Source organism: Xyrauchen texanus, chromosome 26 (genome assembly GCF_025860055.1).
Source record: "Xyrauchen texanus isolate HMW12.3.18 chromosome 26, RBS_HiC_50CHRs, whole genome shotgun sequence".
Classification (NCBI taxonomy): Eukaryota; Metazoa; Chordata; class Actinopteri; order Cypriniformes; family Catostomidae; genus Xyrauchen; species Xyrauchen texanus.
In genome coordinates this window covers 32,510,319-32,528,312 of record NC_068301.1, presented here as the reverse complement: position 1 = coordinate 32,528,312, position 17,994 = coordinate 32,510,319, and the positions used below count along the sequence as shown (strand labels likewise).

The window sequence follows — 17,994 nt, the reverse complement described above, 5'->3', positions numbered from 1 at the left end:
AAGTCACTCTGGTAGCCCCCTACTGGCCCACACGGACTTGGTTCTCGGATCTCACGCTCCTCACAACAGCCCCTCCCTAGCGAATTCCCCTGAGGAAGGACCTTCTTTCAAGCCTGGGTGGGCCAATAGGGAGCCACTAGAGTGACATGTTCTCCACACCTGGGCCAGCTGTGTGCCAGTGCGTCTGCCCCAAGGGGAGCCTCTGTTCGGGCATACCAGAGCGGGCAGTGGGAGGTCTCTCGGGAGGTGAACAGGTCTACCTGAGCCTTGCCGAACCATTCCCAAATCAGCTGGACCGACTGGAGGTGAAGCCTCCACTGTCCACTGTCACTCTCGTGACAGTGCGTCCGCTACCACATTGAGGTTGCCGGTGATGTGAGTGGCACGCAGCGACTTGAGTCCAAAGAAAGAGACGACGGGCGAGTTGTGACATGTGGCGGGAGCGTACGCCGCCTTGGCGATTTATGTACGCTGCCGCGGTGGTAGCGATTTGACGTGTTTGCCCTGAACTAGCGGGAGAAACTTCCGCAAGGCAAAGAAAACAGTCAGCAACTACAGGCAGTTGATGTGCCAGCGCAGCAGGGCCCCTTTCCAACGGCCCGCGGCTGCATGCCCATTGCACACGGCGCCCCAACCCAATATTGAGGCGTCGGTCGTCACCAGGATGTGCCGGGACACCTGCTGCAAGGGGACTCCTGCCCGCAGAATGCAGAGGTCTGTCAAAGGTTTGAATGTTTGGGGTCAGTGACCATCACACGGTGTGTGCTGCGGCGCCATGCTCATCTCGGGACTCGAGTCTTTAGCCAGTGCTGAAGCGGTCTCATATGCATCAACCCCAGCGGCGTGACCGCCGCAGAGGATGCCATATGCCCCAGGAGCTTCTGGAAAATTTTAAATGGACCGTTGTGCCTGGCCTGAAGGTGGCGAGGCATTTCAGCACTGACTGCACGCGCTCGTTGGTGAGGCACGCTGACATTGATACTGAGTCCATGCCGAGAAATTCCATGCCGAGAAAAGAGATGCTCTGAACCAGGTGAGCTTGCTCTTTTGTTGACCTGAAGCCCTAAACGGCTGAGGTGCCTGAGCACCTGGTCCCTGTAGGCGCATAGTAACTCTCGGGAGTGGGCCAGGATGAGCCAGTCGTTGAGGTAGTTGAGTATGCGAATGCCGGCTTCTCGGAGTGGGGCAAGGGCTGCCTCTGCGACTTTTGTAAAGACGCGAGGGGACAGAGACATGCCGAAGGGGAGGACATTGTACAGATACACCTGGCCGTCGAACACGAACCGTAGATAGTGTCGGTGTAGAGGCAGAATTGAGACGTGAAAGTACGCGTCCTTCAGGTCTACCACTGCGAACCAATCTAAATGCCGGACGCAAGTTAAGACGTGTTTTTGCGTGAGCATTTTGAACGGGAGTTTGTACAAAGCCCTGTTGAAAACTCGCAAGTCCAAGATCGGTCGTAAGCTGCCGCCTTTCTTGGGTACGATGAAGTAAGGGCTGTAGAAACCCTTCTTCATCTCGGTTGGAGGGACAGGCTCTATCTCGTCTTTAAGTAGAAGAGCAGCGATTTCCACGTGCAAGGATTTGGCATGTTCGCCGTGTACTGTGGAGAAGCGGACGCCCGTGAAGTGGGGCGGGAGGCCTGGCAAACTGAAGCTCCGTGCTAGGGGCACCAAAGGGACGATTATTTTTGACGTACCCGGCAGGGCTTCGCAGCGGGGAGGAGCAGGTAGTATGGCGTCGGGAGGCGTGGACGTGTCCCGAGGCTTTAGCGCTGAGAAAAAGACTCGAAGCACTTAACTTGCTCCGCATTCCCGGCAGGGGGCGGGTTCATGACTGAGGAGAAGGTCCTGTAGCGGCGTCCTCTGGAAACCGGCCGGCCAGGGAACAGTCGTGGGGCTGAGGGTGGAGGGTCCGCTTCCAGCGTGCTGGGACTGTTGAGGTGTGGCGACAGAATGCTGTGAGAACGGTATTTGCAGGCCAGGTGTCCCAGAAAGAGGAAATTGCTCATTAGTAAAAAACACAAAAAATACGGGGGGCGTGCGCTTCCTGCGGGGTGCTCAACGCTGGGGCTGAGAGCTGGGCCCACTCTTGGTTGAGGCAGAACGTTGAATTTATTTTTTTTAAGCTGCAGGAGGACGCCCTCGGCGAGCAGACGGGGCATGGACCCTGGCGGCAGGTTTGTGGCGGGGCAGGAAGCCTCCATCTTTTTCTTCACCACTGAGGACTGCTGGTCGGAGTCGTCAACGGTGCCGCCGAATGGAAGGAGCTGTGAGACAGGGGCGTTCGAGAAAGCGTGCTTTGTCTACTTCCCGAATTTCGACCAGGTCCAGTCCATAGATTATGTTTCCGGACGACAAGGGTGGCCATCGCCCATTTGAGTGCCGGCGCTTCTGACCTACGTGGCCCGGGGGTGAACGGTCATTTAGAGCAGTTCCTGCAGCACATCAAGAACAGGACTACCCAAGTGCACGTTTTTAAGTGCCTTGGCCTGGTGTTGGTTGCAGGAGGGGCCATGGCATGCAGGGTGTAAGCGGCCTGGGACCGCTCCACCACGAGGGTAGTGAAAGCGGAGGAGCTTTCTCAAGTCAGGCTCAGACTGGGCGAGCAGACCCGAAGGTGGCGGCCCATATGAGTCATCAGCATCAGACGGCGTTGTAACGCTCTCCGATGCAGCGGCAATGTCGTCATCCAATTCCGGGAGCTCAAGGGACCGGTCGGCCGTCCACGAAGCAGGCTGCACTCATCCCGAGCTCGGACGGAATCAAGCAAGCGTGCCGGGGGGGCGGGTGGTTCGAGGGGATTTACCTGCCGAACGGAGCCTGTCATTATCCCCAAATCGCCTTCATCGCCCGCAATGCCTGCCCCAGTCCCGTAGGAAGGAGGCGAGGTGCGGAGAGGCGTCTGAAGTGGCTGTCTCTCATGACAAAAGAAAGCCGTGACCGCAATGCTGTCATGGCTATGTTCTCGCACTGAGAACACGGGGCTGCTTAGGGCCCCGTTTACACCAGAGGGCCCCAAGAGCACATTAAATGACTTAATGGTTAATTTTGTTTTTTGTTTTTGTGATATACTATGTCAATGGACAATGGTAGTTATTACAAAACGCAATATTAAGTTAACAGGCTGCAGGATGCAAGCACATTCAGACAGCAAAACAGCAATGTCACAAAAAAGGACATATCCTCTGGTGCAGAGAAAAGGAAAAAGAAGAAAACAGAGGAAGAGAAAAACAGCATGATAAAGGTATGTTCAGTAGCTAGGCTATGTTATGAGCTAACATTAGCTGGCTTGTTAGTTAACATAGCCTATGTAGCATATCTTCTTTTTTAGGAAAGTTTGATTAAACATCCGTAAATAGCCTTGACATCTTAATATATTATAGTACAACATATTACTTTGCTAGTTTTAGATTAAAGTTTTTGTCTTCTGTGTAAAAATTACTTTCCTGTGTATATATATTTTGTAATAAAAATTAGTTTCTGTTCCATAAACATGGTACTGATAACAACGTAACATTATTTACATTAGTCTACCATTTTGAGGTCTTTGCTATTATATTCCAATATCATTATGCCTCAGTTAGCTAGTTATAGATTAAGAGTTGTTGTTTTAGGAGTACAGATGACTTGCTGCTGTGTATAATAATTTGTGTTGAGAAAATAACGTTCTGTTCTGTCAAATATGTACTCTTATGAAACTTCCCTAGGAGCACTGTTGAAATATTTTGGAGGTGGGGGACAACCAACACCACCTGCCCCAAGTGCCAGTGCTACAGCTGATGATGATTTTTCAACAATCCCAGGTCAATATATTTATATGGATAAACCATGCCTTTGTTTTTGACAGACAGTTGCATTACCTTCTAATATGACATCTAACATGGCTAGCTTTTATTATTATTATTTTCATCTTTCATCAGGTCCATCCTCTGCAGGCGAGGAGCACTTCCCAGCACGTGCGTCCACTGATCGTACTGTTCCTTCCATGTCTGTTTCAACCTCAGCGGATGTGGCAAGTTAATAGCACAGCAGCCTTTGTATTTGCTCAGTTACTGTAGAATATCCTGAGATTAACATTTCTAATTAATGTAATTTCCTTATAGGTCCTTCTACTTCTGTGGTCATTGGGATCGATGTCACATCTACCCCCTTAGCAAATTCCAGCCTACACCATGGATCAGCAGCTCCTCCAGTTGACCCAGCTGAGTTGTCATCTATCCTGTCCGACTCAGAAAGGACTGATCTGTAAGCAGAGGACCACTCCCTATAAAGGAAAACTTCACATTCCCTGAAAACACCTACAGAAAATGAATTAATGGGGAAATAATGTAAGTGGAGCTGGCTCACTTATTCAAAAATAAATGATGCAGTCTGCTGCTTCTGTTAGTCCACAAAACTGGTAACAGAGGGTCAACAAGATTGGGTAAATATAGGTGTGCTACTGTTAAATGACAATTAAAACCATAGAAGGGTCAAATCATGCCAGGCAGACATTGGTATGTTGTAAGCAACACAGCTACAACTAATAAAATTGATAAGGGGTGTGTTAGAATTATAGTGTGCGAATAATCGAGCATTGACTATTGACTAGGGCCGGCCCTGAATCAGAGGCATATTCGGCGCTCAAGAGAGACCACTAGTGTCGCTCACAACGTCAGCGACAGACGGGGAACTAATGTTAACAAATACAACTTTTGATTTTTAAAATGTATTACTACTATATGTTGAAATTAACATTTACAAAGATTAATAAATGCTTAATAATTATTGTTCATTGATTGCTCATTTTAACTAATGTAGTTAATGCTAGCAAATTGAACCTTATTGTAAAGCGTTACCAAAAAAAAAGATATGTTGATTGGTACCGTCAGAGGTCTGCATGCACAGCTCTGGATCTTGTTTCTTTCGCCATTAAAGGAAGATGTTGTCAGATAGACTTTATAGCATGCATTAAGCATTCCTTAGGAAGGCTTCTGTGTGTTATGTGGTACATGATTAAGTATGTTTGTATATTGAAATGCTAGTATAAGCTTGGCTTAATAAATTGCTTAAATAAAATGTACAAACAAAGAGTGAGTAAAGCTTACTTGAAACAGTCTCAAAAATTGTGTGTATCCTTTACTTAAAATATGGAATGTTAAATGAACTAGCAATGGCTGCATGAAAATTGTTTCCTAGGTTTTCTTAAGTGTACTGTAAAGGATGCCTATGCAATCTAGGGTTCAAACAGTTTTAGATAAATTGTAGCATGTCACAATGCTGGACATTGCAGGATCTTTCATATCAACTACCCAAATGTAAACTGACAACCTTGTAAACAGTAAATGAAAAAAAAAAGTGAATTTTTTGACAATGCATAACAAACGACTGCTCAACAGACAGGTGCATGCAAAGATGCCTCACAAAAGCAGACACAAACAGTGAAAACACAGGGGTTTCAGAGTGGATGAGAGACAATCTCAGCAGGGGAGTGGAAGACAGGGAACAGCAAACAGTGTGACAGAAAGACAACCTGTCAGAACTGAGTATCATGAGTGCCTAGACACACACACACACGCACGCGCGCACACACACACTTACTATGCCATATTCTACAGTAAACTGACACTGAATACAACAACCACATAATAATAATTCCATTCAATACCATATTATTAATACATATGGCCCCCAAATGGTTTTTATTACATGCTGTTTTGGAGTAATAAAAATACTATGTACACTGAGTCTGATAAGAAAGACACTCTTCTGTTTCTACAACACTACATACAGTACAGTAACATACAGATCCATAGTTGTTCTGTTATTGTAATATTGTTGTACAGTAGATCTCTCTTGGTTGAATCACAAAATGTGAAGCAATAATATATGAAAAAACTCTTGGTAACTCCTCCACAGTAAAAATGTACATTCATTACAAAATACCATTCTAGAGGACATAAAAATATGCTGTAAATTGTTGTGAAAAGTGCTAAGGACATTTAATAGAACTTTCCCTTCTGAAATGTAGATAAATAATAAAATAGCATTATTACATGGACAACAAAAATTCAGCCTCAATAGAAAATACATGACACAACACTGTAAGGTTATTTCATGAGAACAAAATAAAACTAGAGGAGGGAGTGCAGAATAACAAAGCATCAACTATGGTAAAGTTTTTCAGGACAATTATTAAAATGACAAAGTGCATTTCTTAAAGGAGGACTGTGGTGTCCTTGGTGAGAAAAAAGCAATTGCAAAATGTATAAAAGCATTTCTTCCCATATACTGTATATAGACATCTTAAGACCCCATCTCCGATTCTGTGGGTAAATACTAGTCTATACTGTGTCCCTTGGGCTGTTTTACTGATGCGGCAGCAGTAAGGTGAATCCTGTCCGGCTCTTCTTGAAGTCTACGACAGTCTGACCTAGCTTGGTCTCCACAGTGATGGTCTTTGGTTTACCACTCATGTGTACCTGGACTCCAGTGGAGCACACTTTCACCGGCAGAGGAGTATTCTTCACTCTGAAACAAACACATAATCACATAATTACTCTAGATTGTCAAATACATCCCAAAAATAGCTTGTGACAACTCTCACAGCTCCCTGTGTCCTATAAACGTCATTTAAAGCTTTCCACTGTGCTTTGTTGGACTCTCACCATGAGCAACTAAAAGCAAAGAAGCTTAAAAAGGAAATAAGCTGCACAGGGAAAGTGAATTAGCCATGTCATGTTAACAGTACACTAAATCATCACTCCAGCTGCTTTAATTAAATGGGTTTTGCCTTATTAGTGGTGTTTGCTAAGGTGAGCATCACTATTACTATTGCTCGAAATTAGTGTTATTTGAATTAACACCCAACCTTATGTATTAAAAGTGTTACTTGTCCCTCATGGTTTGTGCTATGGACATGGATGATCCCTCAAATTGGAAAAATGTAAAACAATAAAATACCATTGAATGTATCTACTGTAGTACTAGATATGCTCCATTTATATTTTTGTGACAAAATAATTGTGCTTGTGACAGGTGACAGGATCACAAAATATCTCTATTGTTATCTAATTAAACCTCAAATAAATGTGTTGTTTTAAGCATGTCTAGGATTGTGCTGATTTATCAGCCTATTATGTAAGTAGTTCAGAGACTGTAAAGTGGGGCTCAAAAAGTCCCATTTGATGTGGTCAAAAATAAAGTTGTATGTAGGACAGAAAAGAGAAGGGACACCTCTGCAGACTTTGTCCCTGTTAACTAAATTAAAGATTGAAGTCAGATTGAAAGGCAACATTTACACAAAATGTCTCTATTTTATTATTTTTTTCATACACAAAAGCAATGGTACACACATGCACACATATTTAAACAGGCAAAGTTTAAAGAGGTCATAATCTACACCACATGTACACATTGAGTACTAGTCAAGGTTTCTTGCGTCAAACACATTTAGTAATTTAGTTATACATAATCTCTCTGACCCTTATAATTTAAAGGACTATTCTGGGTTCAAGTTAAAATCAAGAAGCAAACAATCAAGGTTATAGTGAGGCACTTACAATGGAAGTGAATAAGGCCAGAAGGGTTTAAAGGCATAAATGTGAAGCTTACAAACAAATTGATGTTAAGGCTGTCGATATAACACTGTAATGTTGGGTACGTGGAGTGGAAGAGGAAGAGGAAGAGAAAAGATGCAGGAGTTGATAATTTCAATATTTTAATTATAAACACTAGAGTGGAACAATAGCTGGAGTGGAACAATAGCTGGAGTGGAACAATAGCTGGAGTGGATCAAATGCTGGAGTGGAACAAAACAATAAAGCTAAACATCACAACAAACCATTAAACATAGATGATATTTATACAAAAGGAGCCAAATGAGGGAATGGAAGACAGGTGAGGATGATAAGGAACAGATGGAAGTGATGAGGGCAGTGAGCTATGGGAGATGTAGTTTGGAGGAAAAGAGTCCTTGAAGAATATGAGGGAGACAGACTGTGACATTACCACCCCTCCGACTCCTAGCACCCAAAGATGGATGAGGAGGGTAGGGTGATGCAGAAGGTGAAGAAGGATATCAGAAGGATATCAGGCGGCCACAGGGCAGGGACTGGGTCAGGAGGCAGACCCGCTGGAGGATACTTTGGGGAAGCGGGCAGAGCCATTGAAGAGTCTGAGGGCAGAGCTAAGAGAGGCTCGACGAAGGTAGGCAGAGCCGTGGAAGGCGGAGCCAGGAGAGACCCGAGGGGAGGAGCCAGGGAACTTGGTGCCCGGAGAGTAGATGATGGCTAGAAGGGCCAGGGTGGAGCCGAAGGTTCGGAGGACCGAGGTGGAGCTGGGGTATCTGAGGGCAGAGGCGGAGCAGGTGGGACTGAGGTGAAGCTGTTGGGAAGGAGGTTCCTGGTTAAGCTGGAGGCTCAGAGTGATGAAGCATAGCAGGAGGATTGGAGAGCCGAGGCGGAGTCAAGTGACCGACTGACCAAGGTGGAGCTGGAGGGATAAGGGACCCCGGAGAAGCCGATTGGCTGAAGGATCACAGTGGAGCCCAAGGGACATAGAGCCGTGGTTGGACAGAGGGAACAAAAGGCCAAGGTGGAGTTCAGGGCTCGGAGGGTCTATGCTGAGTTGGAGGGTATGAGGTTCCCCTTGACCATGGTTTTGCAGGGAGTGAAGGTCAAGCCGGTGATTTGGGAGGTGCCAGTTGACCAAGAGGAGGAGGAGAAGGATGTTTCCTGTGTGGAGCCAACGTAGGAGCAAGGACCAGGGCACTGGATGGAACTAGTATGTCCATGATGTTGGGTAGAGCCAGTGGAGGAGGAGTAAACTGGCTGGGCTTACGGGTGGGGAGCAAGTTCATGTCTATTAACTAGGTGAGAGCTGGCTCAGGGGAGGTCAAGGCTACAGGCACTGGCTTTGGGACGATCGAGGCTACAGGCACTAGCTCTGGGATGGTCGAGGCTACAGGCACTGGTGCTGGCTCATTGGCCGTGGCAGGCTTGGGCACTGGCTCATTGACTGTGGTAGGTGTGGGCGCTGGCTCATTGACTGTGGCAGGCGTGGGCGCTGGCTCGTTGACCATGGCAGGCATGGGCCCTGGCTCGTTGACCATGGCAGGCGTGGGCTCTGGCCCGTTGACCATGGCAGGCTTGGAGAGAGGAGCCATGGAAGGCTTGGAGTGAGGCGCTGTGGAAGGCTTGGAGGGAGGAGCCGTGGAGGGCAAGGAGCAAGGAGATGGCATGGGGTTCCCACCATAACTCACAATGTAAGGGGAGAAAGCTTGGAGAGGAGCAAACTTGGAAATGAAAGATAGTGAGGGGTGATGGATGTTCAGTGTGGCTATGATATAATCTGCAAGGGCCTCTGGAAGTCCTGTTTTTCTGTGATAGTTTAAACCCTTAACGTGAATGGACTTGAGGTAAATATCCGATATAGAGGTTGTTGTGGCAAACTGGAAAACTTGGTAGAATATTCCAAGAGGAGAATATCATGCCTGAACAGTTCCATGAAAAACCCCTGTTAGCTCCATGCACAGTAATGTGCTTGTCGAGGTCTGGCTTTCTATGAGAGTGGGATCGCTGGAGTAGAGGTGGACATTAGAAAGAACAGGTAAGTAGATAAGTATTCTTTGTCGGTGTCACGATCCCTTGTTGTCTGCCCCGTGTTTCACTAGTCAATTGTCACAAACTACAACTCCCATAATTCCCTGCCCTCATCACTGCCCATGCACTTCATCGTTCTCACCTGCATGTCATTTAGTCGATATTGTGTTTGTGTATTTAAACCCTTTTTGTTCCCCAGTCATTGTCGAACGTCAAATGTGAATGTAAATGTTCCAATGTAAATGTTTAAAGGTAAATGTTAATGTCTTGTATACTCTGGTCTGTGTTCCTGCCTGAGCCCGTCGTGGATGTTTTCCCTTGTTTATATCTTTTGTTTCCCCTCGTGGATGTTTTGTTTGTTCCAGTCTTGTTTGTCTTATTATTTTCAATAAAACCGCATCTAGATCCCCCCTCCTTGTCTGCCCTCGTCTGCCTACGTAACAGTCGGTCAGTCCTTCTGTAACACTGGGTACGTGGAGTGGAAGAGGAAGAGGAAGAGAGAGACGCAGGAGTAAACATTTTCAATCTTTTAATTATAAATGCTGGAGTGGAACAAACGCTGGAGTGGAACAAAACAATAAAGCTAAACATCACAACAAACCATTAAACGTAACACTTCATCAACACAATGTAACACTTCAAGGACTGAGAAAGGAATGGGCAAAACTAGGGGATATTTATACAAAAGGAGCTAAATGAGTCAATGGAAGAGGAGAGGATGGTAAGGAACAGATGCAAGTGATGAGGGCAGTGAACTATGGGAGATGTACTCCGGAGGAAAACTTCAAAATAAGAGTCCTTGAAGAATATATGGGAGACTGATGGTGACAAACACATTAATTCAGTACAAATGAATTCTATACATATTCATTCTGTCTGACCGTACGTAAATTCCATAATAAGCAGTATCCCTATTAACTGAGCAATTCAAGCTTTAAGTGCCACCTTCATGTTTTTGTGAGTCCTAGTTAGCAGTGGGCAATTTGCACAACTCCAGCTGTACAGACAACAAACTGAAGGCTGATCAATGTAAGGAGGTTCAAAGACAGCTTGCCAGAGCACAACAAAATACAGGGGTCTCGAAATGTGTTTTCAAAATGTCAAATTACATTTAATTATAGCAGTCAAAATTAACGTTAACGCATGCAATAAATTAAGTCAAACACGTAAATATGTCTTTATCGCAATTAACGCATTTACTGCTGCATAAATAATGGTGTGAAGGGTGGAACCTTTGTAATGTGTCCGCCCAGAGTCATTACACTGAAGCATACACCACAGTGCCTTCTGCAAAATCCTTCTACAAAGAGAGCCTACAATCTTAGCAAAAAATAACATAATGCAGCAGTCCTATTGACATTCTATGGGCGGTGCTGTCGTAACTGTTACGCTCTCTCCTATGATTGAGGTTGTTATTTTAGTAAATAAAAGAATCTCTGACAGTGCTTCCCTGTCACAGCGGTTTCACATGTCCTCAGTTAGTGGGGCGTAAGCAGCGCGTTTTCGTTTTGGCGCCCATATAAACCCTTCACATTGCAAGTGTGAGTCCCAGACGTGGCAGTGAGCAGATAGTTTCGCCGCCGAGCCTATTTTTGCCTTCCTAGCCATTGGGCCAATTAGGCTGCTTAGGAGACCTCACTCAGCACGCCCTGGGATGGTAGCCAGCATCTTTACTCGCTGAGCTACCCAGGCCCCCCATATTGTTGAGTTTTGTATGACAAATTGCTTGCTATGTTCCTCATTTGGATAAAAGTGTCTGCTAAATGACTAAATGTAAATGTAACTTTATATATTATCATCCTAAAAAACAGAGGATGCTGTATACTGTTGGCCAGTGATAGGCTTTTGTTTAATGATATGAAAATCAACATCCCATATTGCATATATTGACTTCTTAAGCCATTTTTTGTATTATCTAATCAATGCTTTACTCATCCACTACAATAATATAATGTCTTGGAAGACATTATATTATTGTAGTGGATGAGTTTATATTATATTTAGAATTATTTTGATTGTTATATATTTATTTAATATACACTTGATTTATATATGATATATATTAATTACAATAATAATATTATTGAATTACCTTTATTTAGGGTCTTTCTGTGCAAATATGGATATATGTGATCAATTGCCATTAATTGGTATATCATGTAATTCATTCGACAGTCCTAGTTGATACTTAAATCTGGGAGACCATATGTTAATAAGCTCATGGTTGCATTGTCAATCTCATTATTTCTGAATGCACCCTTTTTGCAGATTAGTTTCCATAAATGGTCTTGATAAATTGGAAGGAGCTTTGTGTATGTTTGAGTAAGTCTACATAGTGCATCAAACTTTAACTTTTATTTCAAAAGGTAAATCCTGTTGATATTTCCCCTTTAAGTCTATAAAAAGTCTATCTATATATCTATTTTTTATTTATTTTTTTGCTTTCGTTTAGGCTGTTATTCTTGGGCGGCAACTAGCATGGAACTAGTGAAACAGAACATGGTTGAAAATCCTGAATGGTTGAAAGACTTTCCGTTTACATCCACCCCAAACCACACAGTGGGCTGCTCAGACTTCCCTCATAAGCCTCCTGACAGGTGGATGGTAGTCCACCATGAAAAAGGTGGTTCTGGGTCACACAACCCTCCGGTTCTATTATTGCTATTCTGCTAAACCCTACACCCAGCTGTTCAACACGGGCCCAAAGCCATGTTGTGCACCCACTAACCCATTGACCTTCTTCTGAGAGGCCTCAAAACTCACCACAGGCAGGTCAGTGAAACTTGAAACTAGGGAACATTCATTTGTGAGTATTTAAGTCACTAAAGCATCCAAAGATTCAGTGGTATCATGTGCTTACCGCTATGGATCTAATTTAAGATTTGGTTCAGGCTTAAAGTTGTGGTTTGTTTAATATTGATGTAGCTTTGACAAGTATGTGGTGCAGTGCTTTTCATCAAGAACTTCAGGAGGCCTACATGTTCTCAACGATGCAGACTTGAGATTGAGTTGACCTGTTTTTCTTGGGACATGGCGCCCCAACCAATGTGAAGATGCTGCATTATTTATTGCCATGGAAACCATACCGACAGAACTGTGATACAGACGCAACTCCTTACGATTCTTGAGTGCTCCGCCTTCCTTCTTCCATGAAAACTTCCTTGACTCTCCATATATATATAATGGTTAAATATATTAAACTCTCTCTTGGCCAAGCCTAAAAACACATTCTAGTTTCTTCCAGACAGTGTATGCCTGCACGACCATCCCTCAGAGTAGATACTGACTCAGGAATACACACAGAGCCATGACAGTCTGCGTCCCAGGGCCCAGCTGTCACTGCATGTATATTCTGTTTACCATCACACCAGATGCCTGTTTCAAACAGGTTAGTTGAGTTTCAGATTAAGTTTCAGGTTGACAAAACCATCGGTTTAGATCAGGTTCAGCGATCTCAAGACACTCGCTATAAACCTTCTCTGTAAACTCAGAGTTTGATCCTGAGTTTGTGTTTAACCCTGAAAATCATGCACATGAATGAGTGACGTTTGCCACAAACAGCCAATGCATAGAGCTTGTAGAAAGTCGGCGTGATTTACTTCTTGCGAAAAATTCAGCAAAATGCAACACAGCTGCTGCCATGTCACTTTGTGTGATACCCTAATATACTGTATATTTCCCTGTGAAGCGTGCTTTAATTTTGAGCAAGAGATACAGGGAGAGCAATTTTATTGCGGCTGAGATGTCACTTTAGTTACAGCTGATTGGTTCATTATCTGTTTGCGATCTGTTACGTAGAATAAAACCTGCTCTGGAGTAGCTTAGCCATGTAGGGTAAGTTGCTATGGCAAAGACCACCGGTAAAAACTGACCTGCCTTCTAGAGAACAAAAAAAACAATGCTCAATTTGCTCAAACTAAACTCAAACTTACTGGGTATCCGCTGAAACCGGCTTTGTGAGACTGCCTGTGTGTTTGTTTGTATTCTCCTCCTAATGGGCTATTGAGTATATCACCAGCTAAAGCCAGCACCACACTAGCCGAGTTTTCAGGCAATTTTTCAAGTCTGAGGTTAATTTACATAATCGCCAGCCAGGTGGAGAGAGACTGAGTATTCATTAGCGTCTGCCAGCGGGATGTCGTTAGAGCCCTTGACCGTCAGGACTCTCTGCTGAGATTATTACTACACAAACTCCTAAACAACATCCGACTTGTTTGAAATTATCCCTGACAGTCAGTGGGAAGGGTACATGTGACCAAAGCAGTGCCCAACAAGTCCAGTTCACAGATAAAGGTGAGTGTTTTCCTTATGTTTTTCAAAGGACGGAAGCAACATTCTTTTTGCAGAAAAAGAATGGCATCCAATTGCAAGCATGAGTGGATGGTGCATATGGAGGCCAAGCTAATTGATCAATGGAGCCAACAAGCCTGTTTGTATGACAAATTATGTTATATATTATAATTTACATTAATTATATAGAATTTCTGAAAATGTACTTGATAATATTAATTGTGCTTATGTACTTAAAAATAATCAGTGTTTGCGATTCGTCAATTTTGGCATTCTACGGTCAGATATTTTGTATAAGATCGTTCATCAGTAATCAATGTTTACAAAAATATCGAATGCCTCTCTATTTCATATGTAGTTATGTAATAAGTTTAGTTAGGTCCAAGGTGACTGTACATTTTGCATAACTTATCCATCAATTAGTGGCCAGTGAAAATGGAGATATCTGAAAACGATGATGTATTTGTTGTCATGTGATGCAATCATGTGATCCATTCAACCCAAAACAATCAAGATGGCTTCATATGTTGTAGCGGCATTCGTGTGCCTGATATTCACTTTGATGGCATTGTTAAAGATACATTTTACTTTGTAAAACTTTCACATTGGATTCCTGCAAAGGTGATGGGAAGTTTACTCCGAATTGCTGTCCAGCGGCGAAACACAAGGACAATTGCGTTTCAGACCGCACGTGGAACAGTGAGTTCCATGTATGAGAGTTTTTCAAACAATGTTCCCATGAATATTTTATTCTGAAGTAAATATTGGGACAAAAGTAACCGTAAAAGTAATCGAAGGGAATGGTGTTCTAACCATCAAAAAATAAATAAATAATAAATAAATAAATCACCAGAAGAAGATAAGGAAAAAGGTGTGTCTGCCCACTTATCATGCAGATAAAATAGTATTATTTTTTATGTTTAATTATTTATTTCTGCTAAATTTGTTTAATTGAAAGTGATATAACTGTTCAAATAAAAAATAAAACCATGAATCTCTTTTCCATAAAAATGTGTACAATGTTTTATCGTGAAAGATATCACATGGTGGCATACATGCAGCACACCATTGAACTAAGTGAGAAGACACGAGGAGAGAAGTGAAGAGAGAGGTCGAGAGGTTTCCTGAGGTTTAAGTTGCAATTGCTATCACTCATTATGTTTATTAATAACACAAAGCCGTCTGAGGACACTAAACTATCTTCCACCTTTCCCTCTGCAACATTAACTCTGTTTTACACTCAGCAAAAGTGACTTCTGCATCTCTGTTGCTTATAAAACTATTCTCACCTCAGGCATTCAGCCATAACGCTCACACAACATCACTTCTTTCGCTCCTCTAAAACTGTCAGCCGTTTCTCAGAAGGGAACGACTCTTAGGACAGGAGCTGAGAATGCACATCTGTCAACAACATGACAAAACTGACAAACCCTCTTTGAAAAAGAGACAGAGAAAGACAAAGACAAAGGTGATGCATAGGTGGGAAAGCAAGCAAGTATGAGAGAGATAGAGAGAGACAGAATGAAAGGGAGCAAATATGACCGAGATAGGTAATGAGTGATGAGGAGAGGGAGGACAACACACAACTACAGGTGACAGGAAGTGCAGAAATTAGATTTGACCATTTGTATAATAATAGCCACATCTAAACTTGGTGCAAAAAACACGATGATGGTAACTATCAACAGATCTTTTTTTTTTTTTTTTACCATGAACTGGGAATATTGAGTAGAAAATTCACAAAACAACAAGTTACCCAAACACAACGTTAAAATCTAAAATTAAACTTGTGTAAATAAATTTGCGAACATTGAAACCATACAAGTTCATTAATTATACAAGCCCATGCATGCTGGGAACAATTTCCCTGTCTGTCGCTCACTTTGACGTTGTGTCGAAGAAGCGACACTAGGGGTCTCTCTTGAGAGCCTCGTGAATCTCTAAACTTGAGAAAAGGCCAATGAGAAATTGGCAGACAGAATTTGTATGTCAGCGACCGACTTTGCCCTCAGGGCCATGAAGGCAGGCAATGGCCACCATTGTGGTTCAGGAATGACACGTGTGGCTGAACCTGGTCGAGATGCGGGACGTGGACAAGGCACGCTTCCTTAACAGCCCCGTCTCCCAGTTCGGCCTCTTCGGTGACATGTCGAGGACTTCACCCAGCAGTTCTCAGCGGTGAAGAAACAGACAGAGGCCATCTCTCACATCATGCCCCGCCACGCCACTAGCACGGGCCGTGATCTGTCTGCTCACCGAGGGCGTCCTCCTGCGGCTTCCAGAAAATGCACAGCTCTGCCTCAACCTACTCCACCCCGCTGCTCCGCCCCGCCGGGTACGTCAAAAACGAACGTCCCCTTAGTGCCCCTCGTACGGAGCTTGGACGCATGGCTTTCACTTCCCAACCAGTCGCGCTGGTTGGCCAGGAACATCCACCTCGGCTACGCAAACCAGTTCGCCAGGTGTCCACACCCTTTCGCCGGCATCCGCTTTACCTCGGTGCACGGTGAAGACGCCAACACCCTGCGTGTGGAGATCGCTACCCTTCTACTCAAAGACGCGATAGAGCCTGTCCCTCCAGATGATATGAAGAAGGGTTTCTATATATATGTGACCACAGGAATATTGGGGTGGGGTTGAATATATATAGAAAATACTTCAGTGCGCATAAACTCATACTCGCACTACCTATTTTGCCAAAACGTAGTACAGTATGTATCAACCTGCTCTGTAAGTATGATTATTGTAGTGGTGCAATAGCAAACAATGACAAAAACAGGCTTGTGTTTCTCTCTAACAGCTCTTTGTGTGCACAAAAGAAAAGCCTTCTGGGCCTTATAACAAACCACAGCAGTCATAAGACGCCAGGAGGGACCATTAAGATTTCAACCCATTTAAAACACACTCAGTCACATCCACACTTCTGCACCTCCACTATGGCCCTTCCTCTCTCATGCAATCCTAATTAGCACTTCCTTAGCTGCTTGGCAACTATCGTCGGGGTAACAGCAGCATCTGCGTCCCACAGAGGTGTGGAGGAACCGTCTTTTTTCTCCGTGTGAGTCAGGGGAAATGGGGGCAAAACTGCCGGGTCAAAATGCTTGTTGACCCTCTAAAAAGTGATGTGACCAAAAACAACATTACTATCGCAACAAAAATGAATATTCTTTCATCATTTACTCACCCTTATGCTGTTTCAAACCCCTATGTCTTCTGTAGGAAACAAAAAGAAATGTTAGGCAGTGTGTTACGTCTCAGTCACCATTCACTTTCAGTGCAACTTTTCCCATGGAATAAAAGTGAATGGTGACTGAGGCTGTCATTCTGCCTTAAATCTCCTTGTTTACCATAGAAGAAAGAAAGCGAGGGCAAATGATGACAGAACTTTCCCTTATTTCATCCCTTACATCCTGTCATCATTTTCAGGAAGAGGAATAGACCAAAATATACTGTAAGGGTGTGTTCACACTTGGCAGGTTTGTTTCGATTAAAACAAACTCGGTGCGATTGCTCTGTTAGTGCGGTTCATTTGATCCGAACCTTGGTGCGCACCAAACAAGCGTAACGAGACTGCCTGAATAGTGGGTCTCGGTCCACTTCCAAACGAACTCTAGTGCGGTTCGATTGATATATGAACGCAACATGGACCAAAGACATCTAAACAGACCAAAAACAGGAAATAACTTGTCTAATACTGACCTCAAGTATACCTGGTTCTTCTCATCAGCTATGTTGCTCAAACCAGTTCATTACAGGCGTCGGAACTGTCGTCAGCCGTCCTTGCAGCATATCTTTGTATGTGTACAACGGAGGAATTCTTGGCACTGTTTTGACTCCTTTACACATTTTATTAGCTCTTCATTTGTTCTCAGCTGGTAAAAATACCACCATATATATATATATATAAATATAACGAGTGCATTTCGCCCAACAGCCAGCATTGTTTTGGATGATCGTCAATTTCCTTAATAAACATCATAAAAGCTGTCCAATCAGGTTGTTACTTTTTCCTGATGCCTTTGGTTTTGTGTAGTTAGCTTCGGTTTTAAAAATGCCAGTGTGAATGCTAAGCGAACAAGGACTAAATGTATTACTTTCTTTTTTGGTCCGGACCAAGAGGA

General features: G+C 43.7%; 1 protein-coding gene across 2 annotated transcripts in view; it reads right to left on the bottom strand.

Annotated features, from left to right (window-relative positions):
* Positions 1-5,653: 5,653 nt before the first annotated feature.
* Positions 5,654-17,994, bottom strand: part of myo1g (myosin IG) — a 76,755-nt gene continuing 64,414 nt past the window's right edge. For both annotated transcript variants that reach the window (XM_052093417.1, XM_052093418.1), the window contains one exon: positions 5,654-6,512. In XM_052093417.1, coding sequence (XP_051949377.1) covers positions 6,350-6,512 — 163 coding nt within the window. In that variant the 3' untranslated portion in view covers positions 5,654-6,349. The remainder of the gene's footprint in view (positions 6,513-17,994) is intronic.